Source organism: Hemicordylus capensis, chromosome 1 (assembly GCF_027244095.1).
Source record: "Hemicordylus capensis ecotype Gifberg chromosome 1, rHemCap1.1.pri, whole genome shotgun sequence".
Lineage (NCBI taxonomy): Eukaryota > Metazoa > Chordata > Lepidosauria > Squamata > Cordylidae > Hemicordylus > Hemicordylus capensis.
Window position 1 is genome coordinate 252493092 of NC_069657.1, and position 19910 is coordinate 252513001.

Here is a 19910-nt window from a genome sequence, read left to right on the forward strand (position 1 = left end):
AGGAAGAAGGGGAACTGTCAGACGAGGAGGTCCCCCCTCCCATACCTAACAACGCTAGGCTTTTCTCCTCAGCTGATTTTGAGGTATTGCTGACAAAGACAAAACGTATAATCAATGATGTGGCTACCCCAGTGCAGGAGGGCACGACATCCGCATTGGATCAACAGGTGTTTCCAGCGTCTGAAGCGGTGAGTCCAACTGTCCCCTTCCCACAGTTATTCAAGAATGTGTTATACGCCAAGTGACAATGCCCCACGGCCTCTAAGCCAATAGGCAATATCCCCAAAAAACATTACGTGTTGGCTAATGACATTTCAAAACTGCTGGCCACCCGAAGGGCAGAACCACCGGTGGCACAGTTGGTGTCAGGGGCAATTGTGCAGGCAGAGGGTCAGGAACAGCTCGACACAGGAGGACAGACGCAGTGAGTCACTACTTAGGAAGGTTCATGACGCCACGGCCTCCGCCATCAAGATAGCGGCTACAAACTCTATTTTTGCCAGAGTGTCTCTTCTCTGGGCCAAAGAACTTGTTAAATTGGTTCCCCCAGAGTTGCTCAAACTCCGTCAGGGAATTAATAAAATGGCCAAAGCAGCCGCCCTGATGGCGGATTCTAGCTTAGACGGGATTCAACAATCATCGAGAGCCATGGTGGCGGGCGTTGCAGTCCGCAGGGCCCTATGGCTTAGATCATGGAATGCTGACTATAAGTCAAAGTTGGCCTTGATTTCTGCCCCTTTTGCGGGTGAAAGCCTGTTTGGTCCGGCCCTGGAACCAGTCCTGGTGGAATCCTGGGACAAAAAGAAAGTGATGCCTACTGCGCGCAGGTATTCACGGGGGTCCTTTCGCGGCTTCACGCGCACCTTTCGTCCCTTCAGACAGCAATTCAACCAACCTTTCCCTGTTTACAACCAAGGGTATCCGTCTAGAGACTCCAGATTCTCCCAAACCAGAGGATCGGGGAGATACCAATGGAGACAGTGTTACAGAGGCAACTCCAGAGGGTCTAACCAAAAATTGTTTGCAGGGGCTTCCTCTTACAGGAAGCAATGACGCTACCCCCGTAGGCGGCAGTCTTTCGGAGTTCAGCACCACCTGGATGTCTACAGCCACCGACACATGGGTGCTCGACGTGATCACGAATGGTTACGATATAGAATTGGAATCAGGACCTCCTCAAAGATTTATCCCCACCGCAAGATCTTCTGCTCCGGACAAACATCTTCGAATGCTGCAGGCAGTTCAACATCTTCTTCAAATCAGCGCCATAGAACCAGTCCCTCATTCGCAACTTTTTCAAGGCACTTACTCCATCCTGTTCCTTGTGCCGAAAAAAGACGGTTCCTGGCGTGCTGTTTTGGATTTGAAGGCCTTCAATCGTTACGTGACAAAGAAAAAGTTTTGGATGGAATCACTGCAATCGATCAAAGAGACCATACAACCAGGGGACTTCTTAGCGGCATTCGACCTGTCAGAAGCATATCTACATATCCCGATCGCGGTGCAGTCTCGTCAATATCTTCAGTTCGCTTACAATGGAAGCCACTATCAAGATCGGGCACTTCCATTTGGCCTATCATCCGCCCCGAGGGTCTTCACCAAGGTAATGGTGTCCCTGATTTCACATTTGCGCCTCGGGGGCATTCATATCCATCCATATCTAGACGATCTGCTTCTGAGAGCCAGATCAAGGTACCAAGCCCTCAGAGACATCAGGACCACACTGCAGACTCTCGGGGACCACGGCTTCGTTGTAAATCTTCAGAAGAGCCACCTCGAACCGACCCAACAGTTAGTACACCTTGGGGCTCTGTTCGACACGGCACAGGGCACAATCTCCTTGTCACAGGAGAGAAGGGAGCGGATAAAACAACAGTTGTGGCCCTTAGTGACCAAGAGAACGCTGGACATCATGACGCTTTCACAGGTTCTCGGCTCCATGATAGCGTGTCTGACCTGCACGCCGTGGGCCAGGTGGCATTCCTGGCCCCTACAGTGGCTGCTTCTGCCGTGGCAGGATCACATAATGGCGGGCATGAAGACCCTTGTCAAGGTACCTCGACACGTTCGAAGATCCTTCCTCTGGTGGATCTCCCCGGCTTTAACCAGGGGTCACTTACTGGAAGTTCCGACAAGAATAGTTCTAATGACAGACGCCAGTCTCAGTGGTTGGGGTGCACATTGCCAAGATCTCTTCACACAAGGAGTATGGACGCCGGGGGAATCACAGTACCCCATCAATTGGCTGGAACTCAGAGCAGTCCGGCTCGCACTTCTTCATTTCCAAAGCCACCTTGTAAACCAACATGTCCTCATAAGAACGGACAATGTGACGGTGAAAGCCCACATCAACCGGCAGGGGGGCACCAGGTCACGAAAGTTGATGGAGGAGTCAAACCGTCTTTTCCTGTGGGCAGAGTCGAACCTCATGTCCCTATCAGCAGAACATCTAAAAGGGGAGGAGAACGACCTGGCAGACTGGCTAAGTCGCAAAACGTTGGATCCGGGAGAATGGACACTACACCCAGAGGTCTTTGCCGAGATAACGAATCACCTGGGTGGACCTCTTCGCATCCGACACCAATCATCAGTTACAACGCTACTTCACCAGGTATCAGTCTCACCGGGCAGAAGCAACGGATGCTCTGCTCTCTCCTTGGCCAAGGGGACTGATGTTCGTCTTCCCTCCGATCCCCATAATCATGAAGGTTCTCAGGAAAGCGATTCAAGAACAGGCGGATCTCATCCTGGTGGTACCACATTGGCCCAGACGACCCTGGTTCTCCACCATAGTCGAGTTGGCTGTCGGCCAGCCATGGTTTCTACCGCGCCGCCACGACCTACTTCAACAAGGCCCGGTGTATCATCCAGACCCCAACTGGCTACAGCTGTGCGCCTGGAGATTGAGTGCTCGAAGTTAGCGGCTCGAGGGTATACAGACCCAGTATTGGACACAATGTTGGCATCTAGAAGAACCTCCACGCAACATATCTATCAAATCACCTGGACAGCCTTCACCAAATGGGCTTCCCAGAACAATGTCAACCCCATGCAAGCAGGGGTGCCAGAGGTGTTGAGTTTCCTGCAAGAAGGCCTAAGGCTCCAACTGCGCCCCTCCACCTTACGACGTCAGGTCTCAGCTCTGGCTTCTGTCCTGGAGATTACTTTAGAAAACCAGCACGCCCTGCATCCTCACATTGCGAGGTTTCTTAGAGGGGCCACAAATTTGGCACCCCCTACTGTCCGGCGTTTCCCCACTTGGAAACTCAACAAGGTACTTAATGCGCTCACCAAACCACCTTTTGAGCCCATTTCAACTATTCCATTGAGGATCCTCTCCTATAAAGTTCTGTTTTTAGTGGCAATCACATCAGCACGCAGGGTTTCAGAGCTGGGAGCTCTATCTTCCAGGAAGGAATTTTGTACCTTTCAAGATGATGCAGTTATCTTGAGGCTGGATGAGACCTTCTTACCTAAGGTGAATTCTCTATTCCATAGATCTCAGGTTATTGTCCTCCCGTCCTTCTGTCCCTCACCTGTCCATAGGAGGGAGAAACTATGGCACAAGTTAGACGCCCGCAGAGCATTGCGTACTTATCTCAAAAGAACCAAAGATGTTAGGAAGTCGGATGCCCTGTTTGTTTCCTTCAATTCACAGTCCCTGGGTAAAAGAGTTTCAGGTTCCACCTTAGCAGGGTGGATTCGAGCTTGTATAAGATTGGCTTATTCAGCCCCACACTTGACACCACCTGGAGGGGTTACCGCTCACTCTACCAGGAGTGCTGCCACCTCTGCGGCCTTCTCAGCCCATGTTCCCCTCTCTGAAATTTGCAGGGCGGCCACATGGTTGTCAGCCTCACCATTTATCAAACACTGCAAAATTTCTGAGTTCAACGAACGTCAGGCGGCCTTTGGGCGTACCGTATTACAACAGGTGCTGTAGTCGCATCCTTCCCACCCGGGACTGTTGTCTGTCGCTTGGGCACGTCCCGTTTCTGAGGCTCTCCTACCACCGGGGAAAAAGGAACATTGGTCTTACCGTGAAGGGTTCTTTTTCCTGGTGGTAGGAGAGCCTCAGCCCCACCCAGATGCTCTTCTCTCTTTTTGGGTGGTTGTTACTCAAGAGGGAGGTGTCAGACGGCTCTCAGGGTTACCAGAAGTTCCTTCTTCCTATCACTGTACTCTTATCATTGCCTTAATCTGGTTATTATACATGTGTTTTTCTAGTTCTCTCGTTTGCACAGTTTTCTACTTGTTAGTCCTTAAGGACCTGCCGAGCTCTCTCCAAGACTCATATTTTCCTCGCTCAACACTCCTGGAACTGGAAGGCAGCTACGCCCACAAAGAGTCACATGTCCAGTTTTGTCTCAAGCATGCGCACTTGATAACCCGTTTCTGAGGCTCTCCTACCACCAGGAAAAAGAACCCTTCACGGTAAGACCAATGTTCCTTTTTCTGCTTTAGTCCTTGATATACAACTTTACATTGTATGAGACCTAATGTCCATGGGGTGTGCTTTTCATGCTGATACACTTTAATAGGAGTTCATACTCCTTTTAAAGATTAGTATTACACCCTGCTCTGGAATAGTTTGTTTTTGTTTGATTTCTATACCGCCCTTCCAAAAATCACTCAGGGCGTCAGTCTTATCTGGATTCAGTCTCAGTTTGTTATCCCTCATCCAGCCCATCACTGCCTTCTGGCAGGCATTTAGGGGTAGCTTCTCTCAATGATGTTGACATGGAGAAATAGATTTGGGTGTCCATCAGCATACAGATAGCACCCTGTACCAAATCCCCTGATGATCTCTCCCAGAGTTTTCATGTATATGTTAAACTGTATTGGAGACAATATGGAGCCCTGAGGGACACCATACAAAAGTCCAGATTTTGAAGAATAGTAGTCTGCAAGGGACACCATCTGGAACCTGCCTGAGAGTTAGGAGCAGAATCACTGCAAAGCAGTTACTCCCACTCCCAACCCCCTCAGATACTCCAGAAGGATACTATGGTTGATAGTATCGAAAGCCACTGAGAGGTCCAAAGGGACCAACAGAGTCACACTTCCTCTGCCAATTCCCAATTGGAGATCATCCATTAGGCCGACCAAGACAGTTTCTACTCCATAGCCTGCCCGGAAGCCAGTTTGAAATGCTTCTAGATAATCAGTTTCCTCCAAGACTGTCTGGAGTTATAGGCATGTATCAATTCTTCCCAGGGAGTGGGTAGCTACTTGTATTACTGCTTAAATTAAAAAAAAAAAAATAGTGGAACACTGCAGTTGCATATTACCTTATCTGATACCTGCTTTATCTGACTTAGATGTCCATCTACTACTTTTCTGTATACTTGAAGATCAGAGGGTTATATCCTAACCTTCTGTGGAGCATTGCTCCCTCATTGGAAGCTCCTTCCATTCACCAAAAGACTTGTGCTTGCAGAAGGACCCCTTGCTCAAGCTCATGTCTCTGGTGAGGGAAAGGTATTTCCAAGGATGGAGTACCACTCTTCAATAGATGAGACTACAACCCATGCCTTCTGAGATGACTGGTCTGTTGTTGTTGTTTACTTCTTGTACCTACTGCCGGTTCTTTATAGGTTTATTGCCTCCCTGTAGTTCTGGACTCATTTTTAAAATATTGTCATTAAGCAGGCCTATATTCTGATAATCATTGTCAGTAAAGACAGATTTCATGGTCCAACTCACCACAGCATTTGCATTATTATATTTTTAAAACTCCTCCCCCCAAAATGTGCGAATGGAATCATTTTTTCACAGTAATGGAATTGCCTTGCCCTCTGACTTGAGTTTACTCCAAACACAGTCCAAGAAAAAGTGCCCAGTCTCTCGTATTTGGCTATCAATAATGACCATAGCCAGTATTCTGCATTTAACTACAGCGGTCCTACTTTGCATTTCTAAATTGTATGGCTGTGCATCACCAAAATGGGATGCACAAAATGGGATTAGTTCCACTCGCTATCAGGTGTATCTGCTTGATGATGCAGGTGGGAGAGGCCTCATTGAATTGATCTGATAGTGTGGAGCACCTCAGTTCAATCCAGTGTCAGGATAAGAGGCTTACCTGCAGCAATGCGGTGGGTGGTCGTTCTTCAAAAACCTACTGCCTTGATTGCGATAGCAGCAGCGCTGTTTTAAACACGTTGCTTTTCTTTCCTGACAGCCAGCCAATAATGCTCTGGGGAAGGATGAAACATCATGATACAGTGTCCTTTCACTGGTGCACCACTGGGAGAAAAAATGGGCCAAAATTGCAGAGAGACTATAAACGGCATTACTGACTCCTCTCTCTCTCTCTCAAAACAGTGCAGATGTGAGGTATATCTGCAGAAGTGTCTAACTTTATTTGCTTAAGTCAGTGTGAACACACCACCAGAAGCATAAGGCGTGCTTAGTTTGTTTATTTTGGTGAATGGATATGAATGAATGTTAGCCCTTTTGATTGTATAGCTAAATGTATCTTTCATGCTCTAAATAAAGACTTTCCTCGCTCCTTTTTGCTATAGCTTGATCAGTGGAAAACGGAGTGCTCCAATACTACAGAGCTGGGTGCTTCAAGGATGCTTCAAGGTTTGATGGAACTCCCAGTGGGCCTTGCAAACAAAGATGTAGACTCTAAACTTTATAGGCCCACCACTGAATCCCGCTACAGGCTGGATGCTGACTGTAATAGGAGCCAAATGTCATTTGCCCCCTATTCATCCACTCCGAAACACTTGGCTTGTAAAAGAACCTTGCATTTTACTGCTTCAGTGCCCATGTTCCCTAAGAATAGCACTTCCCTTCAGCCACTGGAAGATTCCGATTCTGAACAGCAGGAAATGGAGAGATCACAAAGCTTTTCAGCTGCTCGGGCTCTGTCTTCTTCTGAAATGTCTGTCCCTTGGTATCTGAGCAGTTTGTCTGACCCTGAAGAAAATAACATGCTAGGCACATGCAAGCAAATACCCATTAATAGCTGCTCATTCGTGGGACAAGTAAGGAAGATGTCTCCCTTCCAGGCTGACTACTGGGCATGTGCAATACCCGATTCCCTACCCCCATCGCCAGACCGTCATTCCCCTCATTGGAACCCTAACAAAGAATATGAGGAGTTGCTTGATTACACCTACCCTTTAAGGCCAAAGTACAAGCTTGGAAAGAACCCCAAGTGTGTGGTGCAAGATTCGCCTGTCCATGATTCAGGGGTTGACCTTGAGAGCCTTTCACCTGAGAGTACCTTGAAGTCCGTGAGTGTACAGGGCCAGGAGCATCCAGTTGCAGGAATCCAGTGTGCACAGAGACTGTTGAGAAAGCCAGAATGCTCAGCTCCAGTTTCTGACCGACTTTCACCTGTTGGGAAAGTATCATTTGCAGATGGTGGCCTCTTTGCAGGCTGCACTGGCCTCTCAAGCAGTATGGCACATAGTTTGTCTGGGGGTATCAGGCCTGATCCATCTGGTTCGACCAGCAGAAATCAAAGAGCCTGGAACGCAATGGGACATGATTGTCTTCCAAAGAGGGATGCCTCGAGCAGCGTTATACGTTCTACACGGGTTCTGCCTTTACAAAAGGAATGTTCTGGAGATGAAGAATTTCTCTCCTTACCACCCAGACTCAAGGAATTGGAAACATTGGCTCAGCAGCTGACTGCTCTTTCACTGACCGTAAGGAAACCTGGCCATATCCATGTCCAGGATGACTTCCCATGTATTCGTATGAATGGGGAGCAGCTTCTTCCAGAAGTTTATAGAGTGTGTGGAGGTAACAAGAATGTGTTGGAAATGTGTTGTGACTCTCAGGAACATAATGATGAAAACCTTCTGAGTAAGCAAGGCTACAGAGACCATCGAAGCATGCAAGAAGAGGTGGCTAGCACTGATTTGTTAGTTACAAAATGCCAAGAATTCCAGGATCCTGGAGGCCATCATGTCAGCCAAGAGGAGGACTACTGCAAAGACTCACTTGCACAGCATATTAAGGTAGATTACAACGAATTCAGTTTGGGATCTGAACAGCTTCTGCTAAATGCATGCTATGCTTTGTGGTACTTAGAATTGAAAACACCCTGGGAAGAGGCCACAGCAGATTTTGTGTTCTAGCAGCATATTTGTCTGACTCTTCTGTTTGCCTGTTTTATTAGGGTTTTTTTAAAAAACATAATCTGAATCGAATTATGACGTTAGCAGCTTTTGAGTGCTAATGCCAAAAAGAAGCACACAGATTTTACAAATAAAATGTGTGTGTTTCTGGTGGTAGTAGTACTTCCTTGGCTCTTCCTGCAGAGTCCGCAACTCCATGCACTTCCTCAAGAAGCTTTTTGTGTTTTTGTTTTTTTCATTGAAGCAGAGAGTTTTACGTGGCAGAGACCTTTTGCCAGCTGAAGATGCAGGTTTGTGGCATATCATGGCCCTCCCTATTCTTTGCAAAGATAGTCTGTCTTGAAAAAATGTTCTATATCTGGAGCCAGCATGGTGGTGTGGTTAGAGTGTTGAGCTAGGGAGCCCTGGGTTCCAATCCCCAGTTGAACCTACTTGGCAGGATTGTTGCTGTTGTTATAATCGATGTTTACAAATGAAGTGCAGCAAGAACTAAAACAGCTGCAAGGAGATGAGCTCCTTGGGAAGGGTGGGATTAAAAAAAACCCCTTGTAATATTGTAAATAGAAATCAGCTCTGGAATGCCCTCTTCTGGTGTCGGAACCTTTTCCTGCAGTGCAGTAAGACTAGTTTCAGCTAGCTTTGGTTATGGTAGCATTGAGTAATGTTGTATATGTAGTGGGTGGGTTTTAATGTGCAAGTGTTTAACCCATCTGTAGCCCTCAGGGATCCAAATACAAAGAGGTAGTGAAATTGGGAAGAGTACTTGGCCAGCATCTTGACGAATGGTACACTTATGCCTCTGCCAAACGCACAAGCAGAGCACTAGCCTCCACAATTCTAAATCAAGGGTGCTTTTATGCAGGAATGTGGTGATTTTTGCCACTCTCCCCTTCCCACTTTTCCCCTGTGGAAGTAGTCATTGACAACTGAAACACTCAGGGTTGCGTTTCTGCTGGCAAGAGTGCCTCCATAGCAAGGGGAGAATGGTGACAATCGTCATGTTCTTGCTTAAGAGCACCATTGCTTTGGAAGTTTGGAGGCTAGCACTCTGCATATGTTTTTGTTAGAAGCGTGTCTACCGTTAGGATGTCAGCCAGTATTTTTGTGGTGGCCACTGATGATTACAAATCCCATTCTGCTTTTATGTCTGGGAACTTTGTAGAAAGTTAAAAAGAGTGAAGCAGTGAGGTCCTAGAAAGAGAAGAACAATGGAGTCTTCTGCATCCTCAATACTGGGATATTTTGAAAGTAATGTGATTTATTGCAGAAAGTTTCCTTTGCTTCCCTCTCCTGAACAGCCCTTATGGTGTTCTTAGGCCCCAGATATGATCCCTGTCCGGGTTATGTTTTGGTTTTTTTCTTTTTCATTCTTGCCTTCTGGATTTTGCAGCCGTCACCTACATCCAACCGCCATTTGTGGTCTCTGACTACATTTAGTGAGTCTACTTTTTTTGTTTTTTCCATACGTTATTATTTCCCTGCTAATGAAATACTTCAATGCAGTGATGTGTAGCAGTTTCATTTTTATTGCCAGTTCTTATGTTTTTCAAATGGGTCTGGGTGCTGCTTTTTTTTTTTTTTAAGCTTTAGATTCTACTGTTTTGAACCTAAAAAAAATAAATATTCACTAGTCATGAGAAGAACTATGCTGATACAGGGCATGGATTGTATAAATGCTCGGATTACATTTGGTCTCTTTTAACTAGTGGCGGGAGGAGTGACTTACTGGAGTTGATACCAGATTGGAAGGTTCTTGTCTATGTGTTGATTAGCTGCAGAAAATGTCCTGCTGTGCTTTTTAGTATATTGGCTGCATGAATTTGAAGAGTTGTATAGTTAATGATGCTTTTTGTTGTTCATCTAAATAGATATTTTGCTGTCGGCTAGAAGAGCTTATTTGTTGGCTGAATAAAGTAGCAGTAGTTACAGACAACTGGATTCCTCCCAAGCCAGATATTGAAAGTGTAAAGGCATCATTACAAAGTTACCTGGTAACTACCACTTCCTTTTTAAAGTTTCTCCTTTACTGTGGATTTACGTAGCTGATACAAAGCACTCTTCATATTCAGTAAGTGGGATCTTTCAGAGAGGGACTCACCAGAGCAGGACTTGATAACCTAATGACCCACAGGCCAGATAGATGTGGCCAGTGCTTGTTTTGTAGCCCTTTGGAGGCATGGCATCAGTCACAGCCTGTGTTATCTTTGACAGCAAGTACAGCTTTCTCCATGCTGTAACATTTTGTGATGGCAAAAAACTGGCCTAACTAGATTCAAATGGTGATAGCGTTACCTGTTTGCTCTGTTTGGGAAGGGCAGAGATTTGGAATAAGATGCTTTCTCTGACCTGTGTGAATGTCTGCTGTCAAGTTCCTACTGCAAACCAGGAGACATGGAGAGTACCTTGAGCTTCCTAGTGTCCTGGATTGGTATGCTGATTTAAGCTGTGCCTGTTCTTGCCATGTGCTCATCCTGCTAGGCTAGCTGCTATTCTTGCCATACAAGTGGTGGAAACCGAGGTGCATGTGACTTTTCTTCCATCTTTGTGAAAGGGCTGTCCTTTTGAAGGCAAACCAGTCTTCTGAAGCAGATGAGCCATTCCACTTCACTGGAGTTGCCTGAAAAAGCAAGCGTTCTCAAAAGACAGGACATTATGGCTCAGCATGTGAAACAGCTTTTCAGTAGTTGTTCTGAAATGAAGATGATTGTGCCAAACTGAATTAGGTCAGGATAACAGCCCTGGCTACTAATGAGTGTGGGTGAAATCTTACACTTTTAAAAAAAAATATATAGTCTAAACTACATATAAATAAATATATATATATAGTCTAAGCATATTTGTTCAGTTTAAATTTGAAGTTCCCATTCAGAGATTTCAGGATTGTAATGTTTACATCTTGGTTCGAATACATGTTTTGAAGTATTTCAGACATGTTTGAAATACATATTTGAGGAGAGGAGAGCTGGTCTTGTGGTAGCAAGCATGACTTGTCCCCTTAGCTAAGTAGGGTCCACCTTGGTTGCATTTGAATGGGAGACCACATGTGAGCACTTTAAGATATTCCCCTTGGGATGGAGCCGCTCTGGGAAGAGCAGACGGTTTCAAGTTCCCTCCCTGGCTTCTCCAGGATAGGGCTGAGAGAGACTCCTGCCTGCAACCTTGGAGAAGCCACTGCCAGTCTGTGTAGACAATTCTGAGCTAGATAGACCAATGGTCTGACTCAGTATAAGGCAGCTTCCTATGTTCCAGCCATGCAGTGCAATCCTATGCATATTTACTCAAAGCAGTTGCACTTTGTTCAGTGGGCTTTACTTTCTAGTAAGTGTGTAGCATTGCAGGCTTAGTTATTTTTTAAAATTGATATTTTAATGTTGGGGTACATACTTTGAAGCAAATATTAGATCCACTGAAATATGTGTCTTCCCTCTTTCGGTAATGAGTAAAACTTTTTAAATAAACCCATCAACCACATGAGTTCACATCAATTCAGTAAACTATCATGAAACTGGAATCTAATCTAGGCAAGAAACTAATACCACCCGTGGTTCTAAAAATGCTTTGCATATTTTAACTCGCGATATATCAAACTTTATTTCTTTGCAGGACTTCAAAAAGGATTTAGTTAGCCACCAAGCATTGACTGAGGGTGTGTTGCAGGATGGTGAAAGACTCCTTAACTGCATAGCATTAAATTCACCAGGTAAGAGGAGATTACTGTAAAAGGGAGCCCAAAGCAAAATTAATTCATGGGGAAGGGCATACAATTTGCAAGCTGCTTTATGAATTTTGAGATATTTGAAATTTACTAGTTATTGTGGTTTAAAAGATACTGGGTATGATCCAGCCAAAATCAACCACTTCTAAGTTTCATTAATTTCAGTAGGCCAGATTTAAGCATGTGTGTCAAAGCTTTGTTGGAATAAAAGCTTTGCCATCTCTGGTAGTTAAAAGAAAAACCACCTTAAGATGCACCTGTTTAATCAGGCTTTAAAATTTTGTGTGCTGTATTTTAACCTTGTGTAAACAGCTTGCACAAGCTTAAAATACAGCACACAATGGGGAGAAGAGATAGGCACCTGGAATGGGGCTTATGCATTAAGCTTGAAACTCTTTTGCCTCCCCTTCGTCCCAGTATACAAACTGCTTGTGTTGTCTATGGTAGAACACAAAAGCTTTTAACAAAGTTCCTCACCAAAGGCTCTTGAGTAAACATAGCAGTCCTTGGATAAGGACAGGTTCATGTGTGGATTGGTAACTGGTTGAAGGGTAGGAATAACTGGACAGTTTTCACAGTGGAGAGAAGGGATCTGTACTTGGACCAGTGCTCTTTAACCAGTTCATAAATGATCTAGAAGTTGGGTTAAGCAGCAAAGTGGCCCAATTTGCAGATGACACTAACCTATTTAGGGTAGTGAAATCTAAAAGAGATTGTGAGACGCTCCAAAAAGAGCTCTCCAAACTGAGGGAGTGAGTGACAAAATGGCAATATGGTTCAGTGTAAGCAAGTAAAGTGATGCATATTGGGGCAAAAAACCCAACTTCACATATACTGATGGGGTCTGAGTAGGAGAGAGGTTTTGGGGTCATGGTGGACAGCTTGTTGAAAGTGTTGACTCAGTGTGCAATAGCTGTGAAAAAGGCAAATTCCATGCGAAGGATCATGAGGAAGGGCTTTGAAAATAAAAATGCTAATATTATAACGCCCTTATACAAATCTATGGTGTGGCCACATTTGGATTACTGCATACAGTTCTGCTCACTGTATATCTTAAGGACATTGTAGAACTGGAAAAGGTGCAGAAGATGGTATCCAAGAAGGTCAGGGGCCTGGAGCAGCTTCCTTATGAGACAAGGCTACAGCATCTGGGGCTTTTTAGTTTTGAAAAGAGGTTACTATGGGGAGACATGATAGGTGTATAAAATTATCCTTGGAGTATAGAGAAGGGACAGATTTTTCTCAACACTTGAACCAGGGGTCATCCCATGAAACGGAAAGCCAGGAAATTTAAGACTGAAAAAGGGAAGTACTTTTTCACACAGCACATAATTTAATCTATGGAATTCTCTGCCATGGGATGTGGTGTAATGACTACTAGCTGGATGGCTTTAAAAAGGGGCTTAGACAATTCATGGAGAACAGGTCTATCAATGGCTACTAGTCTGGTGGCTGTAGGCCACCTCCAGCCTCAGAGGCAAGATGCCTCAATACCAGTTGAAGGAGAGCAAGAGAGAGGGCATGCCCTTACCTCTTGCCTGTGGGCTTCTCAAAGGCATCTGGTGGGCCACTGTGGGAAACAGGATGCTTGACTAGATGGATTTGTTTTTATAGTTCTTGTATAAAGGGCTCAGTCTTGTAGATCCTCAAAACAACCTTGTGAGGTTGACCATTGTTTTCATTTATATAGGTTTGGCAAATAATGCAGAGTCCATGCTCAAAACAGAACAAGGTTCTTGAGTTCTAACCACCACTGAAAAGTATGACTTCTTGGTTGTGCTTTTCAGTGGATCCTTCAGTGAGTTCCAGCTACCACAAAGCAGCTTTTATTCTCCACTCCTGCTTAAGGATGTGCACGAACCAGTTTGGCGCCTCCTTAGGGAAGCGCAAACTGGCTTGTCGCCCACAGCCAAACCTTAAAAAGCAGGTCCTTACCCAAGACCGTGTGTGGCTGTAGTGCTGTTCACTGCAGTCTGCATGTGGTGTCAGCACACACATGGTTACCACACATGTGCGACGGCCATGTGCATGCTGATCATGTGCAGGCTGCAGTACCACAGCCACGCACGGTCTTTGGTAGAGCTAGCGCCGTGCCCGGAAAAGCAGTAAGGACCTGTTTTATAAGGGATCCACTCCACTCCCCACCCGCAGCTGCCTGAGCCCATTCAGGCTCATCCCTACTCCTGGCAAATATAATCACAACCATCTATCCCCCTACCCCACTCTCCTTTACACCACCCTATTTGAGGAGGATGGCTTGCCTACTTTTCTTGACAGAAGACCAGTACTACTTACTTTTGGGGTAACTGGCTGAAACTTAAAAGCAAGCCACTCTGCGCCACCCCCACCCCCCCACCATACCTTTATAGGAAGTCCCTGTAATGCCACACCTGAACTTACATGCATCCAAAACCCTTTCATAGGCACTTTCTAAAGGTGTGTGACAACTTTACTGCCGTAAACTTTAAGGATTAAACCCTTGCTTTTGTTAGTTTTACAGAACACCTTGGGTTTAATTGCAAAACAATCTGACGATCTTGAAAGCCATGCTGACCGCTTGTATGCGTCTGTTCTAACAGCCATGGATTCCCTAGGTTCTGGCTTGATGAAGAATTGTGATGATCAAAATACAGCTGCCCAGGTAGAGTCTGCTAGATGGGTAAGCAAGAGGAGGAGGGAACAATAAGAGTGTGTGTGTTCAAAAATAATCACCAAAGACTTTAAATCTCTTTCTAAACTAGGTTTTTCTGATATTAAACAAAATAGCATTTAGAAATTCCTATATTATGTACTGTCACCTAATGCTCTTTTGTCTTTAGCTTCATTTAATCCAGTGAAACAGAAAATTAACTAAGGGGAAATTTTGGGAAGAAAATCTAGGCTGTACTACAGAGTACATTTTGTAATGGAGGCAGGAAATAAGGGTGCTCTACACAGACTTATTTCACAGGGTCAAGGAGTTGTGCAACCTTTGACCGTCTCTTTCCAAAACTGTTTTAAAATAGAATGGTGGATTATATGCCACCATGCTATATAATAAATATAATAGTAAAGTTCTGCCGTCGAGTCAGTGTCGACTCCTGGCGACCAGAGCCATTTGGTTTTCTTTGGTAGATTACGGGAGCGGTTTACCATTGCCATCTCCCGCGCAGTGTCAGATGCCTTTCAGCATCTTCCTCTATCACTGCTGCCCAATATAGGTGTTTCCCATAGTCTGGGAAACATACTGTGTTGGGGGTTTGAACCAGCAACCTGTTACTCCCTAGGCAAGTTACTTCCCCACTGCGCCATTAGGTGGTCTGCTATATAATACATAATTCAGAATTGATATAGAAGACTGCAGAAGCATGTATTATGCAGTATTTTGTTTTAGGGACACTGGTTTGATAAACTCTTAGGATACAGTTATGCAAGCAGTAATAAACAGTGTTTTGGTGTATTATGTATGACTGGGGGTGGGGAGTGCCTTCCACAGCTACTCTTAACTTTGTCAGTTGTATAATTTCCACTGTCCCTGTGTTGCTCTTGTGCATTTTGTAGAGCAGACGCACAAAAAAACCTCAAGTTGTATCCAGGTATTGGGTGGGGTGGGAGCAGAGACAGGAATGCTGTGACTAGTGTTCCAGATCATGGGAAGAGCTAGCTATGAAGCATGCCAGAGTAGAATTAGCCAGCACACTCCCATTCTTCTTAAACCTGACTACTGAACAGGGCTAATGGATGATAGATGTTTCTGTTAATGAGTACAGTCTCTCACAAACTGCAAGGATTATGTTCTCGCAAAACACCATAGTTGGCAGACTCGCAGTTGGCAAGCAATAGGAATAAATAGGAAACAGGAGGGGACTACAATCACACCTCAAAATCAAGGGGGAAATGATTAAAATTTGCTTTTAAAATCACCATGCCTAAATATCACCGGGACTATCTGGAAAACTTTTGAACACCCAGAAATCACTCAAATGCACTTCAAATTACTCAATCAAGAGAACAAGAAATCTGTTCACATCCATTTCAGAACACACGCTTCTCTCACCTCTGCTTCTCTTCTCCATCTCTCTTTCCTCCACTCTTCTGCCTCTGTCTCGTCCGTGTCTCATTCCTCCATTTCTCTCCCTTGCCAGCAAAAATCACACCTCTCAAACAAAATTGCATGAGAATCATGGATGCTTGAATCACGTTCGGCAAGACTGGTAGCAAAACTGCAGTAGGTGAGGGATGATTGTAAACTTTTTGATTGATTGATTGATTAATTAATTAATTAAATTTTATATCCTGCTCTTCCTCCAAGGAGCCCAGAGTGGTGTACTACATACTTAAGTTTCTTTTTCACAACAACTCTGTGAAGTAGGCTAGGCTGAGAGAGAAGTGACTGGCCCAGAGTCACCCAGCAAGTATCATGCTTAACTAGCTTAAGCGTATGTACCATAAAGTACCACTTGAAATACATTACTGCATCTACACTTGAGTAAATGTAAATTAGTACGACTTTGAACTGGACTGAGATTCTACATACATACAAAAGCAGGGAGGCAGAAGTGTGCTGTGGAGATGTGCAGAACAGTTCCTGGTTACAACATTCCAACCATGACCTGGCCGTTTTGAGTGTTCCAAGCTCAGAACAGAATGACCCAATTCTGAGCTTGGAACACTTGAAACATTCCGAGCGCCAGTTTGGACCGGCTCTTCTGGTCTCTGTGCACACACAGCGGTCATTTGGGTGGTCAGCACCACTGACTCAGAATGGGGTTATTCCGTTGGAACAACCAGAATGCAAAATCTGGTTCGTGTACGCCCCTAGGGTACTGCTTGAAGGAAGGAAGCCCAAGTCTCTACAAGCACACTAGTTGTAGCAGCCTTGTTTCTAAGTTCCCAAAAGGAACCCTCCACCACCAAAGTGTACTCAGCTGCTTTTAAATACAAGTTGACTGCTAAAGTGGCTTGAAATAGCTGCTGGCTAGGAATGTGCCAGAAGCATGGTTCGAGCACTGATGAAATTAAGGGAACTTTAGAAAACAGAGCAGGTGCTCACTGGTTCTCTGCCACTCCTTCCAGCTTCCTGCTTGGGCAGCACATGTCCTGACGCAGAAGGCATCCGTGGGTGCTATTTGCCTGGTCAGCAACACCATGCTGACCATGCAGATGGCACCAATGCATGCATGTGCTGGCAGCACATGGGACTTTTGGGGACACACTGCCCCAGCCGGTAAGCACCTGCTCTCCATTTTCTTAAAAGTTCCCTTAATTTCCCTCAGTGCTTGAACTGTGCTTCATCGCCACTCATAGGAACATAGGAAGCTGCCATATACTGAGTCAGACCATTGGTCTATCTAGCTCAGTACAGTGGTCCCTCGACTTACGAACTACTCGACATAAGTATTTTTCGAGTTACAAATGGCAGTTTTAGATCCGGTTTTAGATGCGGTTTTTTCAACTTACAAATTTTTAGATGGGGTTTCCTCGACTTACGAATTTTACATGCGGTTTCCTTGACTTGCCTGCCTGTTTACTGCCTGTTTATTCTTGAAAAGAAATGTTCCTGTGCAGTTTGCAAGCCTTACTGGGGGTCTGGGTCTTTTTTCTAGGCTCCGGAACGCATTAATCCGTTCCCAATGCATTCCTATGGGAAACCGCTTTTCGACTTAATGAACTTTTCGACTTACAAATGTGCATTCGGAACGGATTAATTTCGTAAGTAGAGGGACCACTGTATTTTCTTCACAGACTGGCAGCAGCTTCTCCAAGGTTGCAGGCAGGAATCTCTCTCAGCCCTGTCTTGGAGAAGCCAGGGAGGGAACTTGAAACCTTCTGCTCTTCCCAGAGCGGCTTCATCCCGAGGGGAATACCTTGCAGTGCTCACACATCAAGTCTGCCATTCAGATGCAACCAGGGCAGCCCCTGCTTAGCTATGGGGACAAGTCATGCTGGCAGTTGTCTTTTAGTCTGAGGTAGGAATTAACCAGAGTTGCTTGCTACTCCACGATTATAATGACCAGGAGCCACACCTAATCCTCCTGTACTTTTATGCACGAGTTTCAAGCTGCTGGGAAGCAAAAGACCCCAAACTCCTAGAATTCTAGGTTGCCAGTATTGACTGGGCAAGGTGTTAGGGACAAGTTTGAAGAACACTTTAAAGTTAATACTACCTTCCCAGAACTATCACACAGGGCTACACAGCTTTGGCCCTCCAGCTGTTTTTGGACTACATGTCCCATCTTCTCTAGCCAGAGCCCAGAAGTTAGGGATGATGGGAGTTGTCCAGCCCTGCTATAGCATATGAAGGCATTTGACTTTTAAACATGTTGTATGGATTCTAGCTCAGACTTGAAAATGACAGTAAGAATAGCCCTGTGGAAGTAGATTTTCCCAGGACTGCTCAACTTCAGCCCTCCTGTAGTTGGCCTACCACTCCCAGAATCCCTGGCTATTGGCCATTGTGGCTGGGGATTGTGGGAGTTGTAGTCCAAAACAGCTGCGGGGGGGGGGCAAAGTTGAGCAGGCCTGTTCTAACTGTTCCTCACCTATATGAGAGTAACAGAAGGCCACCTTGTGGCTTGACCACTGTGGAGCATTCTTGAAGTAACAGAATGTTAAGAATCATAGTTCAGATCTATTTGTCACCATGAAACTAAGTTGACTGCAAATATTATGCTATCTTCCAATTAATGATAAATCCAAAGAGCAAACTTCTGCTATGGTACACCAGTGCACACTTGTTCTTACCTGTAGCATAGGTCTTATTATTTCCAGGGTATAGTCTAAAGGCAGCTTTGAAGTTAAGCAGGTATTGGGTTTAATCAGTGTCTAGATGAGGACTGGGAATTCTGTGCTGCCTTGAGTCCCATGATGAAAAAGAGGCAGGATAGAAGTGTTAATAGTTCTCTTTATTTCAGATGTCTTCAGCAGACCTGGAATCTGGCAGTTAATCGTTAGCTGAACCAACCAACAAGCCAAGTGAAGAGTCAGATGAAGTAATGTCAAACTGATCTCTATATAGGAGAGCTGCCATACTGGGACTTGTTTCTTCATGAGGTGTAATCTGGAGTATCACCAAGCTCGGAAGTTACAGCAACTGCCTTTGTATGAGCATTTGAAAACACTGAAGATACAACTTCCACAGATGTTGGATTAACAGGTGGCTTAATAAGCTGCCTCAGCTTTTAAACAGTCCTTCGCATGAACAGCTGTGTATCTTATGCCAGTTCCTCTTATCTACTTGGTTCAAGGAATTCTGTTTTGCCAAGACACATTTATGGAAAGACTGCATTTCAAATAAAGTGAATTAAAGTCACAACATTTTTTCCATAGCTAAACAGATATCCCCCATTGTTGCCTAAACAGCCTTAGATAATATAACCTAATGCTTATTAACAACATAGTCAGGGTTAGTATTCCATTCAGTTAAAATTCAAGGTACTTCATTTCTGTAGCAGCTGTTTGTGCTACTTTAAAGTATGTCTAGTTTGAAGAGTAGGTGATAATTACCTTCCCTTACAACTAAATACCCATATTTTTAGGATACATACAAAGAACTGTTCAAACAAGTCTTTCAATAAAGAAAGTTTTGTTTATAGTGATATAATTTTGATCATTTCCTTCTCTTCCCTGCCTTACCCCCTACTTAAAGATGGTATGTCTTCAGCAAAAATACACAAATCCTGATAGGAGTAGCTTAATGCTACAGTTGATGTGACCAAAATCTGAGTTAGATGCACCTAAAGGATTCCTTAATTTAAGCTAGAGAAGTACATAAACACCCATTTATACTTCACATGCTTGCTCTTCACTGTAGTGGAACATAGGAAGGTACCTCCTGCTGAGTCAGAATGTTGGTCCATCTAGCTCAGTATTGTCTACACTGACTGACAGTAGCTTCTCCAAGGTTTCAGGCAGGAGTGTCTCAATCCCTGGAAGAGAGAGGGGGAATCTTCTGCATGTTAAGCAGAACCTCTTCCACTGAGCCACAGCCTCAGCATACCAAATGCTTTATAATTTACCACAAGCGACACCAAGATTACAGTAACAATCTGAACCAGTCTCCTTGCCAAAGCCAGTACAATTAGGCTCCTTTTAAATATACTGAAATAAACTGG

The 19910-nt window shown here is 44.7% G+C and overlaps 1 protein-coding gene across 10 annotated transcripts in view; it reads left to right on the forward strand.

Moving 5' to 3' along the window:
- The window catches only part of CEP68 (centrosomal protein 68), a 32872-nt gene extending 13761 nt beyond the window's left edge, over positions 1-19111 (forward strand). For 3 of the 10 annotated variants that reach the window (XM_053284413.1, XM_053284412.1, XM_053284414.1), the window contains 5 exons: positions 6528-7982; positions 9971-10093; positions 11706-11802; positions 14310-14476; positions 18711-19111. In XM_053284413.1, the coding sequence (XP_053140388.1) occupies positions 6528-7982; positions 9971-10093; positions 11706-11802; positions 14310-14476; positions 18711-18743 (1875 nt within the window). In that variant the 3' untranslated portion in view covers positions 18744-19111. Of the gene's footprint in view, positions 1-4329; positions 4435-6527; positions 7983-9970; positions 10094-11705; positions 11803-14309; positions 14477-15941; positions 16029-18710 lie in introns of those variants that run through there. The other 7 variants (XR_008313293.1, XR_008313292.1, XM_053284420.1 and 4 more) reach the window with 7 other exon arrangements.
- The last annotated feature ends 799 nt before the right edge of the window (positions 19112-19910 follow it).